The 18,963-nt window shown below is 31.2% G+C and overlaps 1 protein-coding gene across 1 annotated transcript in view; it reads left to right on the top strand.

Moving 5' to 3' along the window:
- The window catches only part of LOC145333965 (gamma-aminobutyric acid receptor subunit alpha-6-like), a 162,902-nt gene that overhangs the window by 69,557 nt on the left and 74,382 nt on the right, over positions 1–18,963 (top strand). Inside the window, exon 4 of the mRNA XM_080179226.1 lies at positions 4,646–4,682. Within this exon, the coding sequence (XP_080035352.1) occupies positions 4,646–4,682 (37 nt within the window). The remainder of the gene's footprint in view (positions 1–4,645; positions 4,683–18,963) is intronic.

Here is an 18,963-nt window from a genome sequence, read left to right as displayed (position 1 = left end):
TAGCTATATATCTTTCTATCTATCTATATAGATATCAATTTATCTATTTACCTAGACATATATACTTACATGCTCCATCCATCCATATATTTACCTATCTATCCATCCTTATAAGTAGATAGATACCCATCTATAATCTCTTTATTTATCATTCTATCTATTTACTAATTCAGCTATTTATATTAACCCTTAACGGTCGAGGGGGAGAGGGGCGTTGAACGCCCCCCCATCCGGTTTTTTCTATCTCATTTTCTGTGTGTGAAAGATAAAGAGCCCAAACTGCTTGACTTTTTAAGTATGGATATGACACATAACTGAGAGTTGAAATTTTTTGAATATCTCCATCCTGGCGGGCACAGGATGCCAGCAAACCTGGCAGGGTCATCCAGGTAAAGAGCAAAAATATTTTTTTGACTAAATTAAAGCATTTTATCATAGCAAAATTCTAAAAAATCCTCTAGTAGTACATCCTTATATGAAATCCAGGTGTTAAAGTCACTTTCAGGTTCCAGGTATGATCCTGCAGGTACTGATCCTCCAGGTCTCCAGAAATCTTTAAAAGGCTCCTGTTGCCGCAATTTTTGACTTAGAGACTTCAAATTTTAAACTTATGCTTGTCTTACATGTATACATAATGTATTAAAATTTCATGAAGATCCGCTGCTGTTTCCCCGCCGACCGCTGACTGCGGCGGCTGGCAGCTGCCAAGTACAGCTGCGGCCGCTGAAATTAATATTTTGATATTTCTAATGTAAAATTTACATAAAGATAAACATTTTCTGGAAAAAAATTTTTCTTCTAGCTTCAAAAATAAGAAAATTACAGCCGTTTGAAATTTTTTAGTAAAAAAAGACCTAAAAACAAAGGTTGTTAAATAAAGGGGTGAAGGAAGCGAAAATTGACTTAGACTTATAAAAGGTCGGAAATTCATTATCAAACAGGGGACTTGCACAAAAAAATTTAGCCCTCTAGCTCTAATAGGAACTGAACCCCCCCCCCCCCCCCCGACCGATTAAGGTGCGGCAAGGGGCCCTACTGTAAATGGTTAAAAAAGGGAGGGAGGGGGCATTGGTTTTTTAATTACATTAGTCCACAAAGTATTATACAAAACGTTGTCTATTTCGTTTTCTTAAAAACTTTGAGGACTTTTATTGATTTTTGAAGGTTGTTCAATAAGCGTAATTTTGTGCATCATCACTGGGGATGTAGATTAACCATTGTCTTATCCCTTTAGATCCCTGATAAATATCTATATTACAAAAAATACAATTGAAGTATTAGTAATTAGATTATGGCTGCGGCTAAAATAATTAGGTTTTTTTTACAATAAATGTAATCAATTATTTATACAAGATACAACGAACTGTAAATGATACTTCCCCAAAAAAAAAACGTTTTTTCTTAATCTTATATTGGACTTGTTCTTAAATTGATATGGCTTTGAAACCGATTAATATCCGCTGGATTAGAACTGGTTCTCAGCCATACTGAAGAACCATTTAAAGCATCGTATTACAGACAATTTGATAAAATAATTAGGTTCTTTACAATTAATGTAATTAAGCTAAATATTTATACATGATACAATGAACTGTAAATAATTCTACTCCCCAAAAACGTATTTTCTTAATCTTATATTGGACTGATACTTAAATTTTTAAGCATTTATAACTAATATCCTCTAAATTAGAACCGGTTCTCAGCCATACTGAAAAAAAAATGTAAAGCATCGTATTACAGACAACTTTCAGAAATCTTAAAGGATAATACAATAGAAGGTAAATTGGTATAAATTCCCAATGGTGACAAACAAAACTACCCTTTATGTATATTTGAATTATTGGTTGAAAAAATTGGGACACCGTTATTTTGAACCAACTAATCAAGAATCAATAAAATTCACAAAAGTTTTTAAGCCAAGAAATGAAAAAACTTGTTTATAAAATTTTGGGTACCAGTGTAATTTACAGTCCAATGTCCACTCCCTACGTATCTCCTTGATTGCAATCCCAATATTGCATTCTTGCTTACCTATATAGTGCAAAAAAAACCTGCCTTTAACTCCATAATTCAGGTTTATATTTAAAAAAACAATGCAAATATCTAGCCAAATATCTTAGAGGGAGGGTACATTGGACAAAACATTATATTGGTATCCAAAGTTTAATAAATCATATTTTCTTATACTTTATGTTTCTCAATTATTAATGTACAGAAAGGTCATTTGTTTATCATCATTGGGGATGTACATCAATTCATTGTTCATTGTCTTATCCATTAAGTTTCATTACAATTTTTTTAGATTAAAATTATTGGTTGACATGTTTGGAAACTCAATTTAAAGAACCAACAGATCAAAAGTTCACAAAGTTACAAAGACAACGAGTAAGAAAACTTTATTATAAAACTTTGGGGACTAGTGTAATAAAGAGCCGAATGTCCTCTCCCTCCGTAAAATCATCCCCTGTTTATAAATGTTGTACCTTTTACTTATATTTTACTGCATCTATGACGTTTGCAAATGGTTACCTAGTCACCCAGTAGACCGAGAATGTACACAGTTTAAAAAAGTGCATACAACCAATATAATACTAATTCTAAACAGTTTATCACATCGTATTATAGACAACTTTCTGCGGATATTGAAATGAAAAATTAAAACTAGCTGTGTTAGCTCTGATAGTCTGAAGTCCCGGGCTAACAAAACTGGTATTAATTTTATGTTTTTATTTTGTTTTATGGTTGTGGAAATTTGTCTATACACGATTTTCAGTAAAGCTGAGAACTTTTGGTACTAGTGTAAATAACTTTCCAATGCCCTCCCCGAATTCCAATATATATATATATATATATATATATATACAGAATATATTTACTGTACAAAATCAGGCTTAGAATTTGCCTGTGAGTTTAAAAATCCACTGTTGTTTTTTGTATATTTCTATAATGTTTGTAAAATATTATTATATCTTATTTGTAAAACAGATGATTATCAGAGAGGGAGGGGACAATTTATTACCATAGTCCCCAAAGTTTTCTTAATCGTTGGCTTTGGGGGCTTTTATTGGAATTTTATAGGTTTGTTAATTAAGTTGAGAGTCCAAACATTTTGTATATCATCATTTGGGATGTACATAAATTTATCAGCCACTGTCTTAGAAGTACCCAAAGTTTTTTGAGAAAATGAATAACATAACGCGGTTATAAATTTTGGGTACCAGTGTAATTTAGAGTCGAAGGTCTTCTTCCTTCTTGCAAAAAAATTATTTTTTCATCCATTTTGAATAAACATAATATTTTGTTGTGAAATAATCAAAAATAGCCTTCGTGCGCCAATCAAAGTTAATGCAACATTGCAAAAATTCAGGTATCTAAGGGGATAAGACAATGTCCGATAAATTGATGTACATCCCCCCTTACCCCCACGTGGATTACAATTATTGGTTGAACGTTTGTACACTGAACTTGATGAACCAACTAATTAAAATTCAATAAAGGTCACAAAAAAATTTTAAGACAATGAATAAGAAAAGGTTATTATAAAACTTTGGAGACTAGTGTAATAAACAGCCCAATATCCCCTCTCTCCCTGACAAAAATAAGTCATGCTGTTGCGCCCCTAGAAGCACTTGAGATAAGGGGTGAGGTAAGTCGAACCTCACCTTTCAATTTTAGTTTTAAAAAGTAAAAGTAAATAAAATAGGGGAAGAGGGGGGGGGGAAATACTTACATTACTTAGATTTAATGAATATTATGACATTTTCAGTAAATATCTGTTTGTAGATAAGACTTATTAAGAGTGATAAGAAGATAAATGTGCTGCGTAAAAAAAGATAAACCCTTTATTGTTTTGGGCCATTTTAGTTTTAGATAAAAGCCTTGGGATGGTATTAAACTATTTTTGTGTCCACTTTTTAATGTAACTTTTAATAATAGGGTCTCTGTTTTAAAAATATTATTTGGATCCGATGTATATAACTTTAGCAACTTTACAATGTTTTGTCTTTTGATTTTAAACTGTGCTTACAAGGATCTTCATAGATAAGACAATGGACGAACAATTAATATGCATCTCTAATTATAATAAACAAGATTGCCACTTCTGTAGCTTTGTTGAAAGTTTGGACACTTCTAGCAAACTAACCATTAAAAATTAATAAAAGTACCCAAAGTTTTTGAGCCAACGAATAAAGATAATAAAACTTTTGGTACCAGTGTGAATTACTGTCAGATGTCCCCTCCATTCCAAATAATTTGTAAACTTCGATGCTAATAGATTTTGTCATCCTTGTCATTTAATAATAATAATGGATATAGTATACACAATACGTGGATATATTGATAGAAGAATTTTTTTTTACAATTTAGGTTGCTACAATGGTCCTTATTTATTGGTCAGTTCGTTCATTAAGTAGGAGGGGATCGTTTAAATGGTGTATATATCGATTATAATAATGTTGATTTATAATTTTCGATGAATTTTGATTGGTTTAGTGTCTAAACGTTTCAACCAATTACTTTAATAATAATGTTGATTTTTAATTTTAGATGGACTGTTAACAGACTGGAGTTGAATTTTGATTTGTTGATTCATTAAGTTTAGTGTCCTAACGTTTCAACCAATAATAATGATTTATAATTTTAGATGGACTGATAACAGACTAGAGCTCAAGAATGTAAAGGTAAGACAAATTGTTTTTTTTTGGGGAGGAAAAAGTAAGTGGATGTTTGTTTGTTTGTTTGTATATAGTGATAGGACACATAATTATAAGCTTTATTTCAATTTCATGTTTGATAATTATTAAATGGAAGAACAAAAGGGTTGTGAATTAATTTAAATGTAACTTTTCGTTTTATATAGTTTTTTTTTTGAACAAAAATTATTTAAATTTATTGTATTTCTTGTTAATTTATGTCACTTTGAATTCAACAAAGCATTTGATGTAAATGTTTTTTATTGACACATTCAAGATTTCTTTACATATTAATTTTTCAACTTATAGCCGTATAATATTTGTATATAGGAATATCCAAATTAACAAGGAAGACAACATCCATAAAAGCGAAGCTCTGAAACGATATGACAGACGAACATTAACTTTTGTTGAGTGTCAGAACTGAATATACAAAATATGAAAATATAACGTTTGACAAAATTATACGTAAATTTGTTGCAAAACCTTTAATACAGAATTCTGTTTAAGGACATACTGACATTTTTAATACTTGATTATAGAGATGCTTCGCTCATAATATTGTACCTTATTGTAATAGGAATCAGTAATTAAAAATTCTGATCAATCGGATGATTTATCACATAAAAAAATGTTATTAAAAAAGTAAAAAAAATCAACATGTTTAAAATGGACTTACGGACATTCTGGTAACGATTATAGAGTTGCTACGCTTTTTTAATCGTACCTAACTACTACAGGAATCACCATGCAAAGTTTGAAATCGATAGGACAATTCTAACATGCCTAAATTAACGAATAAAAGCTAACTATCTCGGACGGACGTGCGGACGGACGGACCGACCCTAATTATAGAAAAGTATCACTTTTAAAAATCGGCTCCTAAGTGTCTCTCATATTTTGTTAAGGGGGGTTTAATACTTTAGGTGACGTCAGGTTAGGACTTCACGCATGAGGTAGGGAAAGGAAAATATACGACCACCATTATTTTTTGAAAATTTTAGGGGGTGGGGGAAGCACCGATTTCTTCAAATTTACCTCCAAATACAAAAAGTACGCAAGCTTCTCATTTGTACATACAATGAGGGCTCGGCAGCCGCGCGTAAGCCGCGCATAAGCCACAAATTTAAATCCGCTTGTGGGCAAAAAAATAAGATTATTTGTTAAGGAACAGGTTTAGACATATAGCTGAATTTAAAACTTATAATATGACGATTTTAATGAGGCTTACACAGCAGAAAGGTTTGTTACACTAGTCCCAAAAGTTTTACAATGATAATTCAACCACTAATTTCAATCTAAATAAGGGCATATTTTGTCTGTCATCATTAGGGGTGTACATCAATTTGTTTGCATTGTCTTGATTCTTTATATCCCTGTTAATACGCGGCTGTCGAGCAGCTGCCGAGCCCTGCTGCATACAACTAACATACACCATATGCATAGCAGCAAAAGGAAAATCAAACTTAGGGAATTAAATCAATTTAAAAATGATGATTATTTTCCTTAGAAAAAGGGACTGACTAACAGATGAATGGATAACCATCGTACTACTTTGTATTTTAGATAAAATGCTAAAATTGTTTCTAAAATTTTAGTGAAGGAAGGATTTTTAAAGTATGGCTTCGGAACCGATTAATATTCCCTGTAAATCCGCTTCTTAGTCACACTGAAAAATCATGTATGGCATCATATTACAGAAAATTTTCCACGAATAAAAATATAAAAGTCTTAAAATTAATATCAGTTTTGTTTAGCCCGGCCTTCGTACCTTCGGGGCTAACAAAACTGGTTTCTATATTTTTTTTATTTTTATTTCCGCGGAAAGATGTCTATAATATGATACGAACTATTTCTTTTTCCATGAAATATTTTTATCTGGGTATACTTTGATTCATCTAACTTTATATCTGCAACGGATCAAGTCATTCTTTGTCAGGGAGGGAGGGGATATTGGGCGGTTTTTTTACGCTAGTCCCCAAAGTTTTATGGTAAAGTTTTCTAATTCGTAAGCTTAGCAACTTTGGGGACCTTGTTTGTTGAGTGTACAAATGTTTCAACCACTAATTGTAATCTATAGAATTTTTATCTGGGATAGTTTGATTCATCTAACTTTATATCTGCAACGGATCAAGTCTTTCTTTGTCAGGGAGGGAGGGGACATTGGGCGGTTTATTACGCTAGTCCCCAAAGTTTTATGATAATGTTTTCTTATTTGTTGGCTTAGCAACTTTAGGGACCTTGTTTGTTGAGTGTACAAATGTTTCAACCACTAATTGTAATTTATATATTTTTCATCTGTTTAGTTTGATTCATCTAACTTTATATCTGCAACGGATCAAGTCATCTTTAACAGGGAGGAAGTGGACATTAGGCTGTTTATTTCGCTAGTCCCCAAGGTTTTGGAGTAACGATTTGTTATTCGTTGGCTCAGCAACTTTGGGGACCTGTTTTGAATTTTGATTGGATGGTTCATCAAGTGAGTGTCCAAATGTTTCAACCATTTTTATCTGTTTTGTTTGATTCATCTGCAACGGATTAAGTCATTCTTTGCCAGGGATCTAAAGGGATAAGGCAATGGCTGATATAAATTGTTGTACATCTCCAATGTTGATTCACAAAATTGCCCCTTCGGAAAATCACAATTAGTGGTTGAAATTGAAATTAACTTAACCCTTAACGGTCGGGGGGGGGGGGGGGCGTTTTTATATCTCATTTTCTGTGTGTGAAAGATAAAGAGCTCAAACTGCGTGACTTTTTAAGTTTGGGTATGACACATAACCGATAGTTGGAATTTTTTGAATATCTCCATCCTGGCGGGCACAGGATGCCAGCAAACCTGGCAGGGTCATCCAGGTAAAGAGCAAAAATATTTTTTTGACTTAAAAAAAACATTTTATTTTACCAAAATACTAAAATATCCTCTAGTAGTACATCCTCATATTAAATACAAGTGTTCAAGTCAATTTCAGGTTCCAGGTATGATCCTGCAGGTCCTGATCCTCCAGGTCTCCAGAAATCTTTAAATGGCTCCTGTGGCCGCAATTTTTGACTTAGAGATATCAAATTTTAAACTTAAGCTTTTCTTACATGTCTACATAACGTATTAAAATTTCATAAAGATCCGCCGCCGTTTGCCCGCCGACCGCCGACTGCGGCGGCTGGCAGCTGCCAAGTACAGCTGCGGCCGCTGAAATTTATATTTTGATATTTGAAATATAAAATTTACATAAAGATTAACATTTTCTGCAAAAAAATTTTTATTCTAGCTTTAAAAATAAAAAAATTACAGCCGTTTGAAATTTTTAAGTAAAAAAGGACCTAAAAACAAAGGTTGCTAAATAAAAGGGTGAAGGAAGCGAAAATTGACCTTGACTTACTTAAGGTCGGAAATTAATCATAACACAGGGGACTTACACAAAAAAATTTAACCCTCTAGCTCTAATAGGAACTGAGATAACATGGGGGGGGCGTTGAACGCCCCCCCCCCCCCCCCCCCCCCCCCCCCCGACTGATTAAGGTGCGGCAATGGGCCCGACTGTAAGGGGTTAATGTTCCCAAAGTTGTTAAGCCAAAGATTAAGAAAACGTTATTATAAACACTATGAGTACTCATGTAATAAACAGCCCAGTGTCCCCTCCATCCCTGGGGTGGGGTAGGATATCAAGCCATATTTGCAGGGATTGTATATTCCAGTATTTATATCCGTCAGTCAGTTCGGAACATTTAGTCCCTGTCGTTAATTTAGACATCTTTGAATTGTCCTATCGATTTGAAACTTTTAAATATACATTTACCATTTATGAGTTGCTATAACTCTAGCTATAATTCTCACTAAAATGTCCATTTCAAACATGCAGATTTTAATCTTTTTTTGACAACAACTTTTTGTATAAAATAATCATATTATTAATTCGATTTTTTGCAATAATGATGCCTAGGATAACAAAATACACCATTTGATGTTAAGTATCTAAATATATATATTCAAAGCCTAAAAATGAAAATATACTGTATTTTTCAGATTTTAAAACTTTGCTTTTTTGGTTGTTGTCATCCTTGTGTTTTTCTTAATTTAAGGAAAAGGTTAAAACTCTGACATAAATATATAAGCAAAATTAAATTAGGCAATTTCCCCTTATTTGAAAGTGGACCAGAAATAAGGGATCTTAAGGGATAAGACAATGGACAATAAATTGATGTAGATCCCTAGTGGTGATAAACAAAATTATCCTTGTTGTAGTTTGTAACAACCAATCAAGATTTAATGAAAGTACCCAAAGTTTTTGAGCCATCCAATTAGAGAACTTTCTTTCAAAACTTTGGGTACCAGTCTCCTCTCTCTCTCTGTCAGAAGTAAAAGTTTTAAAAGAAAAAAACCATCTTAAGTTAGGTTAGGTACGGGTAATGAAAGCCCAGGGGACTGTAAATTATACTAGTACTCAAAGTTTTAATTTTTTTTCCAAAAAAGTAGCAGTACCCAAAACTTTCAACCATTAATTGTATTCTACAGAAAGGGTTGATTTTGTGTCCAGTATGGCTCCGAAACAGAAAAATATCCGTTGGATTAGGATCAGTTCTCAGACATACTGAAAAATCATGTATAGCATCGGATAGCATACAATTTTTACAGATAATAAAATAAAAAACTTAAAATTAATTTCAGTTTTCGTTGCTAACAAACTTCATTTTAATGTTTTATAACAATTTATTGTCCATTGTGTTATCCCAATAAGTGGGCCTTAAAAAGGGTGGGGGTTAATGTGGTCCATTCGTCGATAATATTCTAAATTTAATTAAGAGAAACTTAAAACAAATTACAACTACTTTAGAATTGTGCTGCACATTACAAAGTAGAAAACTTTAACAAGTAGCGCTGTAATAACATAATTTTCCAGCTGCGAAACCGATTAATTTTAGCTGGATTAGAACCGGTTTTCAGCCCTACTGGAAAATAATGGATAGCATCTTATTATAGATTATTTTACACGTGTATTAAAATAAACCATAAAATTATTACTAGTTTCATTGATGCTTCATCCTCTCGGGGCTAACAAATCTGGATTTAATCTTAAATTGTTTTTTTTATTTCCGTGGAAAGCTGTTTATAATACGATATGATAACTACTCTCGTAAAAAGACTATTAGATGCTAAACTACTCTACAATTCTAAATGTTAGTTTGTCTGACCGTAGTAGAAGAAATAGGGAAAATTTAAATTTCTCAGCTACTTTTGAAGATTGACGGCTGAAATTTGTTGTGTAGATTCAATGAGCATTCAAAATATAACTCACCTGATCCGTTGATCTGTCGATCATGCTAATCTTAAATTTTACAGTACATAACAACAAAGTTATTAAATTTTAATAAACCTAAGCTTTTTTCATCATTTAAGTATCATGATAAAACATTATATATTTGCGATAGCAATGACATTTTGAAAATATGAAGGGTTAGTAAAGAAAGAAGATGCCTACAAATAGACTCAGACATACTTACCTTATAGAGTAGATTCGCTATTTTAAAATTACGCAGAGTTACAAAAGAATTTAAAATTTATAGAAGCAGTTTTGTAGTACAACATACCATAATACTACAAAGGACCTTTTAAAAACCCCCCAGTATATCAAAATTTTGTAGATACACATTTTAACTAATAATCTAAGTGAAAAGACAATGGCCGATAAATTGATGTACATTCCCAATGATTCTAAAATAAATTACCTCTTCTGCAGATACATTAAGTGGTTAAAACGTTTGGACATCCGACTTAATGGACCAACCGATCAAAATTAAAATAAAATTCCCCAAAGTTGTTATACCAAAAAATAAGATAATGATATTATAATATTTTGAGAACTAGTGTAATAAACAGCCCAATGTCCCCCCCTTCCCTGCATTTTACTACTTTGAAGTGATAGAGGGGGCGCTATTAAAGAGGGGTCCATTTTCTGAATGGGGGGAAGGATGTAACCACCACCGCCTAAATTATTCCAATCACCCCCAACAGACAAATAAGTATAAAAGAAAATGATTATCAGCCGCCGCCAAAACTTTACATGAAATTCCTGAATTTTAATGAAGTTTCTTCTTTGAGATTGAGTTATATAGACAGATAGGGAGAGAAAGATAGAGAGAGAGAGAGAGAAAGCATGAAAAAGAGAGAGAGAGAGACAGAGAGTGAAAAAAGGATAAAGAGAGAGGTGGATAGACAGATAAAAAGAGAAAAAAATATTACACAAATATATAGATGGATAGAAAAAGAGAGAGAGAGAGAGAGATAGATAGGGAGATAGGGAGAGAGAGAGTTAGAGATAGAAAGAGAAATATATAGTTAGAAAGTCATGGAAAGAGAAAGAAAGAAAGAAAGATAGATAGTTAGATAGAAAGAGAGAGAGAGAGAGAGAGAGAGAGAGAGAGAGAGAGAGAGAGAGAGAGAGAGAGAGAGAGAGAGAGAGAGAGAGAGAGAGAGAGAGAGAGAGAGAGAGAGAGAAATTGAGTTGAGAGAGAGAGAGATTGAGTTGAGAGAGAGAGAGAGAGAGAGAGAGAGAGAGAGAGAGAGAGAGAGAGAGAGAGAGAGAGAGAGAGAGAGAGAGAGAGAGAGAGAGAGAGAGAGAGAGAGAGAGAGAGAGAGAGAGAGAGAGAGAGAGAGAGAGAGAGAGAGAGAGAGAGAGAGAGGAATAGATAGATAGATATCATGTTAAAATAGAAGGGTGATATTTATAGCAGGTATCTAATTAAAGGAATAGAACAATGCAATGGCAGATAAATTGATACACACAAAAATTACCCGTTTTGTAGATTACAATTAGTTGTTGTGAACCGTTTGGACACTCAACTTAATGAACCAACCAATCAAAATTCAATAAAAGTCCCCAAAGTTGTCAAATGGACAAATAAGAAAACTTTATCATTATAAATTGTTGTCATGACACCTTCCTCTGTATTTTTTTATTTCTGTACCATTTGCACTTTTATAATAATGGTTTATGCAGGGATCTGGGGGGATAAGATAATGTATGATTAATTAATAAACTTCCCTAATAATGATAAACTAATTTACATCTGTAGTAGAATATGACTATTGGTTGAACAATTTGATTACTTTCTGTTTGAAACCAACAAATCAAGATTTAAAAACTTTGGGTACCAGTGTAATTTTCAATGTCCCATTTTTATTGTAAGCTAACATTATTCTTATAATGGTTTAACCCATAATTGCTTAATCCTTCAATTCTCTGAATTAATGTGTGTATAAGTCTGTAAAGGAGTGTGTATGTGTGTGTGTGTGCGTGTGTGTGCAGCTATGATTGAATAATAAAATACTGGACAACACAATATTAGCCCAGTTCCATGGATTTATTTTTATTATTGCATAACAATAGAAAAGTTACATAATATCAAGATAAATTGATGTATATAACTAATGATGATGAGCAAATTACCCCTTCTGTAGACTACAATTATTTATTGAAACATTTTGATGATCAACTTAATGAACAAGCTAATCAAAATTTGATAAAAGTTCCAGATGTTATTAGATGTTGATTGTTCAAAATTTGTAATTACTCGAACTTTGAAACCGGGCCAGCTATACTTTTAGACACTATCTTGACAATATTGATATGTTCTTACCAGGACTTTGAAACCGGGCCAGCTATACTTTTAGACACCATCTTGAGAATATTGATATGTTCTTACCAGGACTTTGAAACCGGGCCAGCTATACTTTTAGACACCATCTTGTGAATATTAAATATTCTTACCAGGACTTTGAAACCAGGCCAGCTATACTTTTAGACACCATCTTGAGAATATTGATATATTCTAGGATTTAGAGATAAGTATTACAGCAAAATATTAAACATCCCCAATATTTAAATGTTTAATTATAGGATAGAGAAGATTGCTGATTTCTTAATTACAATTGTTTTTTTTGTAAAAAAAAGAATATTATTAGCATTTTGTAAATTTAGTATAAAAATGATTTAGAGTGATCGACAAAGTTTCTATTAAAAGATGTTATTTTTATTTGATTAGTCCAATACACAGTTTAATTGTATATTTTTAACAAATCATCAGTTGGTTTTTAAATAAAAGACAGAATTTTTAAATTTAAATGGGAGATTTTTCACTGCAATACTTGAGGTTATGATAAATTAATTTTTCATTACCTTATCCCCATTTCTCTAATAGAAAATGTAACAGTTTTATCAAAGTATACAGAAAAGGAGATGATGGCAAATTTAGGGTCCAAATTTGTACATTGTTTAAAACGTTTTCATACTGAAATGTACAAAACAAAGCAATGATTTTCTTGGAACTTTTTAACTTGCATACAGTTTTGGACTAATGATTACCTGTCATTCAAACTGGAATCATGCTTTTTAAATTAGAACCAATTAAAATTGTGCATAAAAAGTTTAATGAAAAGAGTGAAAAAAATTGTTCATATATTTTTGGCTTGAAGGTTAATATTCCTCATCTCTGATAAACAAATTAAAATTAGAATGAAAGAATCAATATAAAAACTTTAATGAAAGACAGTTATTTAGATCTTAGAATACATAAACATCTTACAATTTTTTATGTACTAGCTGCTCTGCACTAGCCTCAAGGGCCTTTGCCCCAAGAGTTAATGGATAGTCCCCTTCATATATAATTATAGAGTTGTTCTTAAAGCTATAGAGATATTATCAAAACATTTCTAATGAAAACCAACAATAAAAACTTCAAAAAACCAACACAAAACCAGTAGGTACATTCTCTAATGAGTAAAGCCCAACAAGTTTAGCGGTTACCATGATGTTAAGCTTCAGATGTACAAACAGAAGGACAGACATTCTCCTACTTTTTATTATGTATAATTCTGAATGTAACAAGGAATATTGGTTTCCAGGAATGTAGGTATACCATAGCCTCAGTAAAATAATGTAGGAAAGAAAAGGTTGTATACTATTTTTCCTTCAAAATCCTTTTATTACCAGGGAGGAAGGTGGCATTGGACTGAAAGTTACACTCACACCAAAAGTTTTAAGACCATGTTATTTTATTCATGGGCTCTAAAAACTTAAATTATTTAAACTTTCCCTCATTGAGAATGTACATCAATTTAACATCCATTGTCTTATCCCTTAAGACCCTTGCTAATTTCCATCTCTTTATGAGGCTTTTTCCAAACTTAAACATCCTTACACATTAAATCTAATTCTATGATAATAGCATATAAAGTTTTATGTTTACTGATATTTCCTATGACTATGGAATCAATGTTTAAAGTTATAGAATAGAGAAATATTTAATACAAGAATCATTTTCAAAAATAAGGAATCTTAAAGGATAAAATAATTAAGAATAAATTGAAGTTCATTCTCAAAAATATAAAAAAATTAAAATCATCTCTTGGACACTGCTAGTGCTGACCCAACCAATCAAAAATTTAGGATCAAGTACCCAAGGTTTTTTTTCTTTTATTTAATAACTTTTATTAAATAATATTTTCTCATATTCTAAATAGGGGGCCAATTCAGTTTCAGCCTTAATAGCTCTTCTAAAATGTATATCTATTCCTATAAATCTATTGTTTAAATCTGACAAAGGTAGAAAACATATGGAGAGAATTGTAACATTTTTCCCATTGGAGTTGAATACTTTTCTCTTCAACAGATTAAAGAGTGGCTCTTTTGTTTTCTAAATAAATAAAATGGAGCTACTCTTTAACAAAAATTTGTTTTCTGAGATTGTAAAAATTTGAATGATTGTAGCTGAATCAAAATTGGCAGTTGCTAGTTAAACAATTGGCATAGCACAAATATATCCATTTTTTTATTAAAACTTTGATGTGGTTCAGGCAGAGATTTTAACATACTTCCATTTTATTGACAAGCTGGGTTTATGTAAATGTTGATACCTTTCATTCTCATATCCAATAGTCTTATGTAAACAAAGAAAATTTCAACAAAAAAGAATAGTAATTCATAATATTACATTAGCCATTCATGTAGTATAAGTTTGGTATTATTGGAAATAATAATAAAAACTCCAAGGAGTGTCCCTTGAAGGAAACCAGAATTTGAAAGTAGTCAAATGGATTTTCTTAGCCATTATAAATACTGCAAAAACAACTATTAATACTAGATGTACTTGTCTATTTTATGAATGTGTATTAATCGGTTGTCTATTTGGCACACACTTCTTCAAAGCATAGATAACACAACCTCAAGGAGTGTCCTCTGGAGGAAGTCAGAATTTGAAAGAAGGCATCCATGCATGCCTTTCTTGCATGTGGAGTGGAGTAGTGCCACCTTATGCTGCTAATCATGGAATGTATACTGTGATGTTAGGAAATTAAGGTTTAGAAATTTGTAGGTGTTTATTGAATAGTTTATGGATTGATGAAACATGAGAAATATAATTAGGTCATTCGACCATTAAATGTAAAGAAAGATTATCTTTTCTTAATCAAACATGTCTAAATAAGAGAAATTATTTCAAATGTTCTTCATCTGATATTTATTTGCTTAAAAACAAAACAAATAAGCTGTAGGATTTATTATCAGATGTTAAAAATTGTCAGTACAATAATAAATACAAACAAATTGCATTGCATTAGTTACGACCAAATAATCAAATGAAAAAAATCAAACACCATGCAATCAAAAGCAAATCAAAGAATATCTCCCATGTACTACAAAAAAAGCCTAACTGCATCAAAGTATGTTTGCACATTCATTAATTGTGTTAAGTCCCTTCTTTCCCAAACTTGATAATACAACAAGGAGAATTCTTGATAGTGCAATCTTCTTCCCAGCATAACACCCCCAGAGAAAAGAGAACTTTCTGTAATGTGGTTCAAGAATTTCTACAGTGTTGAAAGCACGGAATGTAGGAAATTATGTGTATTATTCTTTTTCCTGGAGATGCTGCAGGCAAGCAGTCATGGTTTGTATGGTGGTTAATGGAAACCACTTTAGAAAGACCTCATATGCAAATAGAATAAAATATTTTAAATTCATAGGTACACATACAGTACATATACATATATTTAAATTGGCATAATAGATGTAACATTTCTAGACCTTTCATCAATTATTTAGATATACAAATTCTTTACATTGTATTATAGAATGTAAAACAGGAACAAGTATGAAAGCAAAAGTCAAAACTATATATAGGGTTAAGATATCAGGAATATAAAACAAACATTCAAAGCTAATGATCTAGTAAGATGTTTAAGATAATTAAAGCCCTTCTCATTTGAATAAATCATATTTTATCTAAAGATTTTACAGCTTTGTAATACAATCTAAAAGAAGATAAGAAAGTTATTATTAATATGAATTACTGAAAGATATTTTATACATCTATCTTACATTGCAGCTGAGAAAATATCATTTTTACAGACAGACAGATTAGTTAACACTTTAAAATTAAAGAATTATTCAATTTTATGCTCTAAGCTTAGGTTATTTGTTTTCCTATTTCTGTAATGTGAATGCACTCCCACAGATGTATAACATATGTCTAGATTTAAGGTTTAAACACATGAACCTACAATTTTATTTCATCTCAATACATTGTAAATACTATGTAAGCAAAGCAAATAGTTGTAAATACAATAGAATAGAAGAAAGTTTAGCAAGATTTTAAACAAAATTTATTTTAATCTTGATTATTATGTGCTTATGTTAATTTAATGATTAAATGGAGACTTAATTAATTACAGAATTTTGTTTCTTAATTTAACTGTAAGAGCTGAACTTTACAACTTAAAAGATATTACTTAAAAATAAGCTTAAAAATATGTTATATAGAAGGAGACAATAAACATTTCCAATTATCTATACTAAAATTTTTCTAACTAAGTAAATACTAAATTTAAAATCTATTGATAAAGCAATTATAAATAAAAATGAAAAGTTGTTATTTTTTAAAGCAAATGTATTGTATAGCACTCCTCTACAAAACAAATAATTTTACACAAACTGTGAAAAGCAACAGAAGTAAACAATATTAATTCCTAAATATTCATTTGGGCTGTATTTCTGATGAAATTGCTCAAAATAGAATTCTTTGGATCTGCATCCAATTAAATAAGCTAATCAATTAAAAGTTAGCCAAACATTATAAAATTATAACAAGAATTAGCTTTAAATAAACTTTAGCTAATGTTAATTTGATCAAGATTATTTTATTACAAATGTAATTATAATAACGCATTTTTATTCATTGGCTCAACAACTTTGGACACTTTGAAGAATTTTGATTGGTTGGTTCATTAAGTAGAGTGTTTAAATGTTTTAACCAGTAATTTTAATCAACAGAAGCATTGTCTTATCACTTTGGATTTTACCCTAGAATTGTTACAATTACCTATTAACATTACTATTTCACTTGAGAAAATTTAATTTTACTTGAATTATAATTCTCATTAAAAATTTAATGTACTTTTTACAATTTGTTATTGCTAAGTAAAGTATTAAAAATTATTTAACAACCTTGCAAAGAATACATCTTGATATTGTTGTGTATTCTACACTAGTATAGAAACCAATCAAAACTTGATTTTACTCAGAGCAGCTTTAGCTTTTGTTGACAAAGCCACTGTAATAAAGTTATACTTTTGTGTTTTGTAACTAAATCTGTGGAAAATACTTTAAAGCAAAAAAGTATGTTGTGTTTCTCCTTATAAGAAATGTTAGAATAATAAAAAAGCAATACATATAATTTCAAATGTCTAGCATACTGATTAGTGTAAACAAGTATATATGTTTCTTACAAGCATTGCCTCTAGCCCTTAAGTTATTAACTTTTGGCTCCTGAGATTAGTGGTATTTCCATCAAAATTTAAAGTTTTGGACAACAATTAAAGAGTTAATTATTTTACACATATAAGATTGTAACTTTAAATAGAACGCTTTCTTGGTTCATCTTTTGCCAAAAATAATAAAAATGTTAAACAAAAATTTAACATTTTTTCTGTAATTGTAGACTTCTTTCTTGCTATCTGCTAAAGTTGATAATGCATATACTTTCTTTCTTATGTTTTCCTAATGTTATTACAAGTTTAACAAAACAAGGGTAAAAACATCCATATGAAGAATTTATCAACTTAGTCATTTTTTTTTAAACAATAAAAAACTTGTACTATAAATCAATCTTCACAAGAAGTTTCAGGCATTTTAATAACACCTCAGAGTGGACACTATTTGTTCTTTTTCACTTTTAACAAAAATCATAGACAGACAGACAGACAGACGTTGATCATATTCATTATACGCTACAAAAAAAAAACAAAGAAGTATCCAAAAAAGTTTGCCATGGTTATCAGAGTAATACAGGCAGACAGGCTTTGCAGAAATTCTGACAACTCCAAAAGGCTAATGTTTATACAGCTTAGAGTTGAGGCATATTGAACTTTGGAATCTTCACCTAACATTTTGTCGCAAATATTATAAACAGACAGACGGACAGACACAGATTATGATAATTATACACTATAGAAACAAAACAAAAAAGTATTGGAACAAGTTTGCCATGGTTATCAGAGTTCTTCAGGCTTTGCATCAATTCTGACAAAGTTTTCAACATAAATCTTACTTTCTCACTTTGACAGATTTATTTCTATGCAATCACTCTACACACACTCACACACACACACTCACACACACACACATGACCCTTCTGCAACTTTTATGTTTATATCCCTTTACTTTACATTATTTCCCTATGTCAAGGGGATTCATGAGTAGGATGCAAACTTGAATATACGTTAAGACTGGTTCATATCAGAATTATACAAAGAGAGGATGTGCAACAGATAAAATTAACTTAAATAAAATTTCTGACTTAAAGGCCTTGAAGAGTATGATCAGGAACCTTTGTCTATTTCAAAATATCTTGTTCCTAGCCTTAGAAATGCCTAATAAACCACCATTTTTTTAAGGTTCATTGAGAATTGTTCAATTTGTAGAGGTTTTTTGAGATTTTCTCAGGCTAGGAACGAGATTTTTTGAAACGGTCAAAAGTTCCTGATTCTGCTCCTCAATGCCCTTCCTGGGGGCACTATGAAGCCATAGTTCTGATTCAATAAATTTTTCGACACCCATTTACAAATAACTATACAATTAAATGTCTGGTCATTAGCGGTTTTAAGACTTAGGATAAATTTTAAATCATCCAGAGGTGTATTATACTCATAAAAATCATTTGCAGATCCCCGCTATGGTCTCATAAAAAAATGTCCAAAATCGACCCACCCTAATGTACG

Source organism: Acartia tonsa, chromosome 12 (genome assembly GCF_053477335.1).
Source record: "Acartia tonsa isolate MP-2025a chromosome 12, ASM5347733v1, whole genome shotgun sequence".
Classification (NCBI taxonomy): Eukaryota; Metazoa; Arthropoda; class Copepoda; order Calanoida; family Acartiidae; genus Acartia; species Acartia tonsa.
The sequence above is the reverse complement of the archived record's forward strand: the minus strand, read 5'-3'. Positions and strand labels throughout refer to the sequence as shown.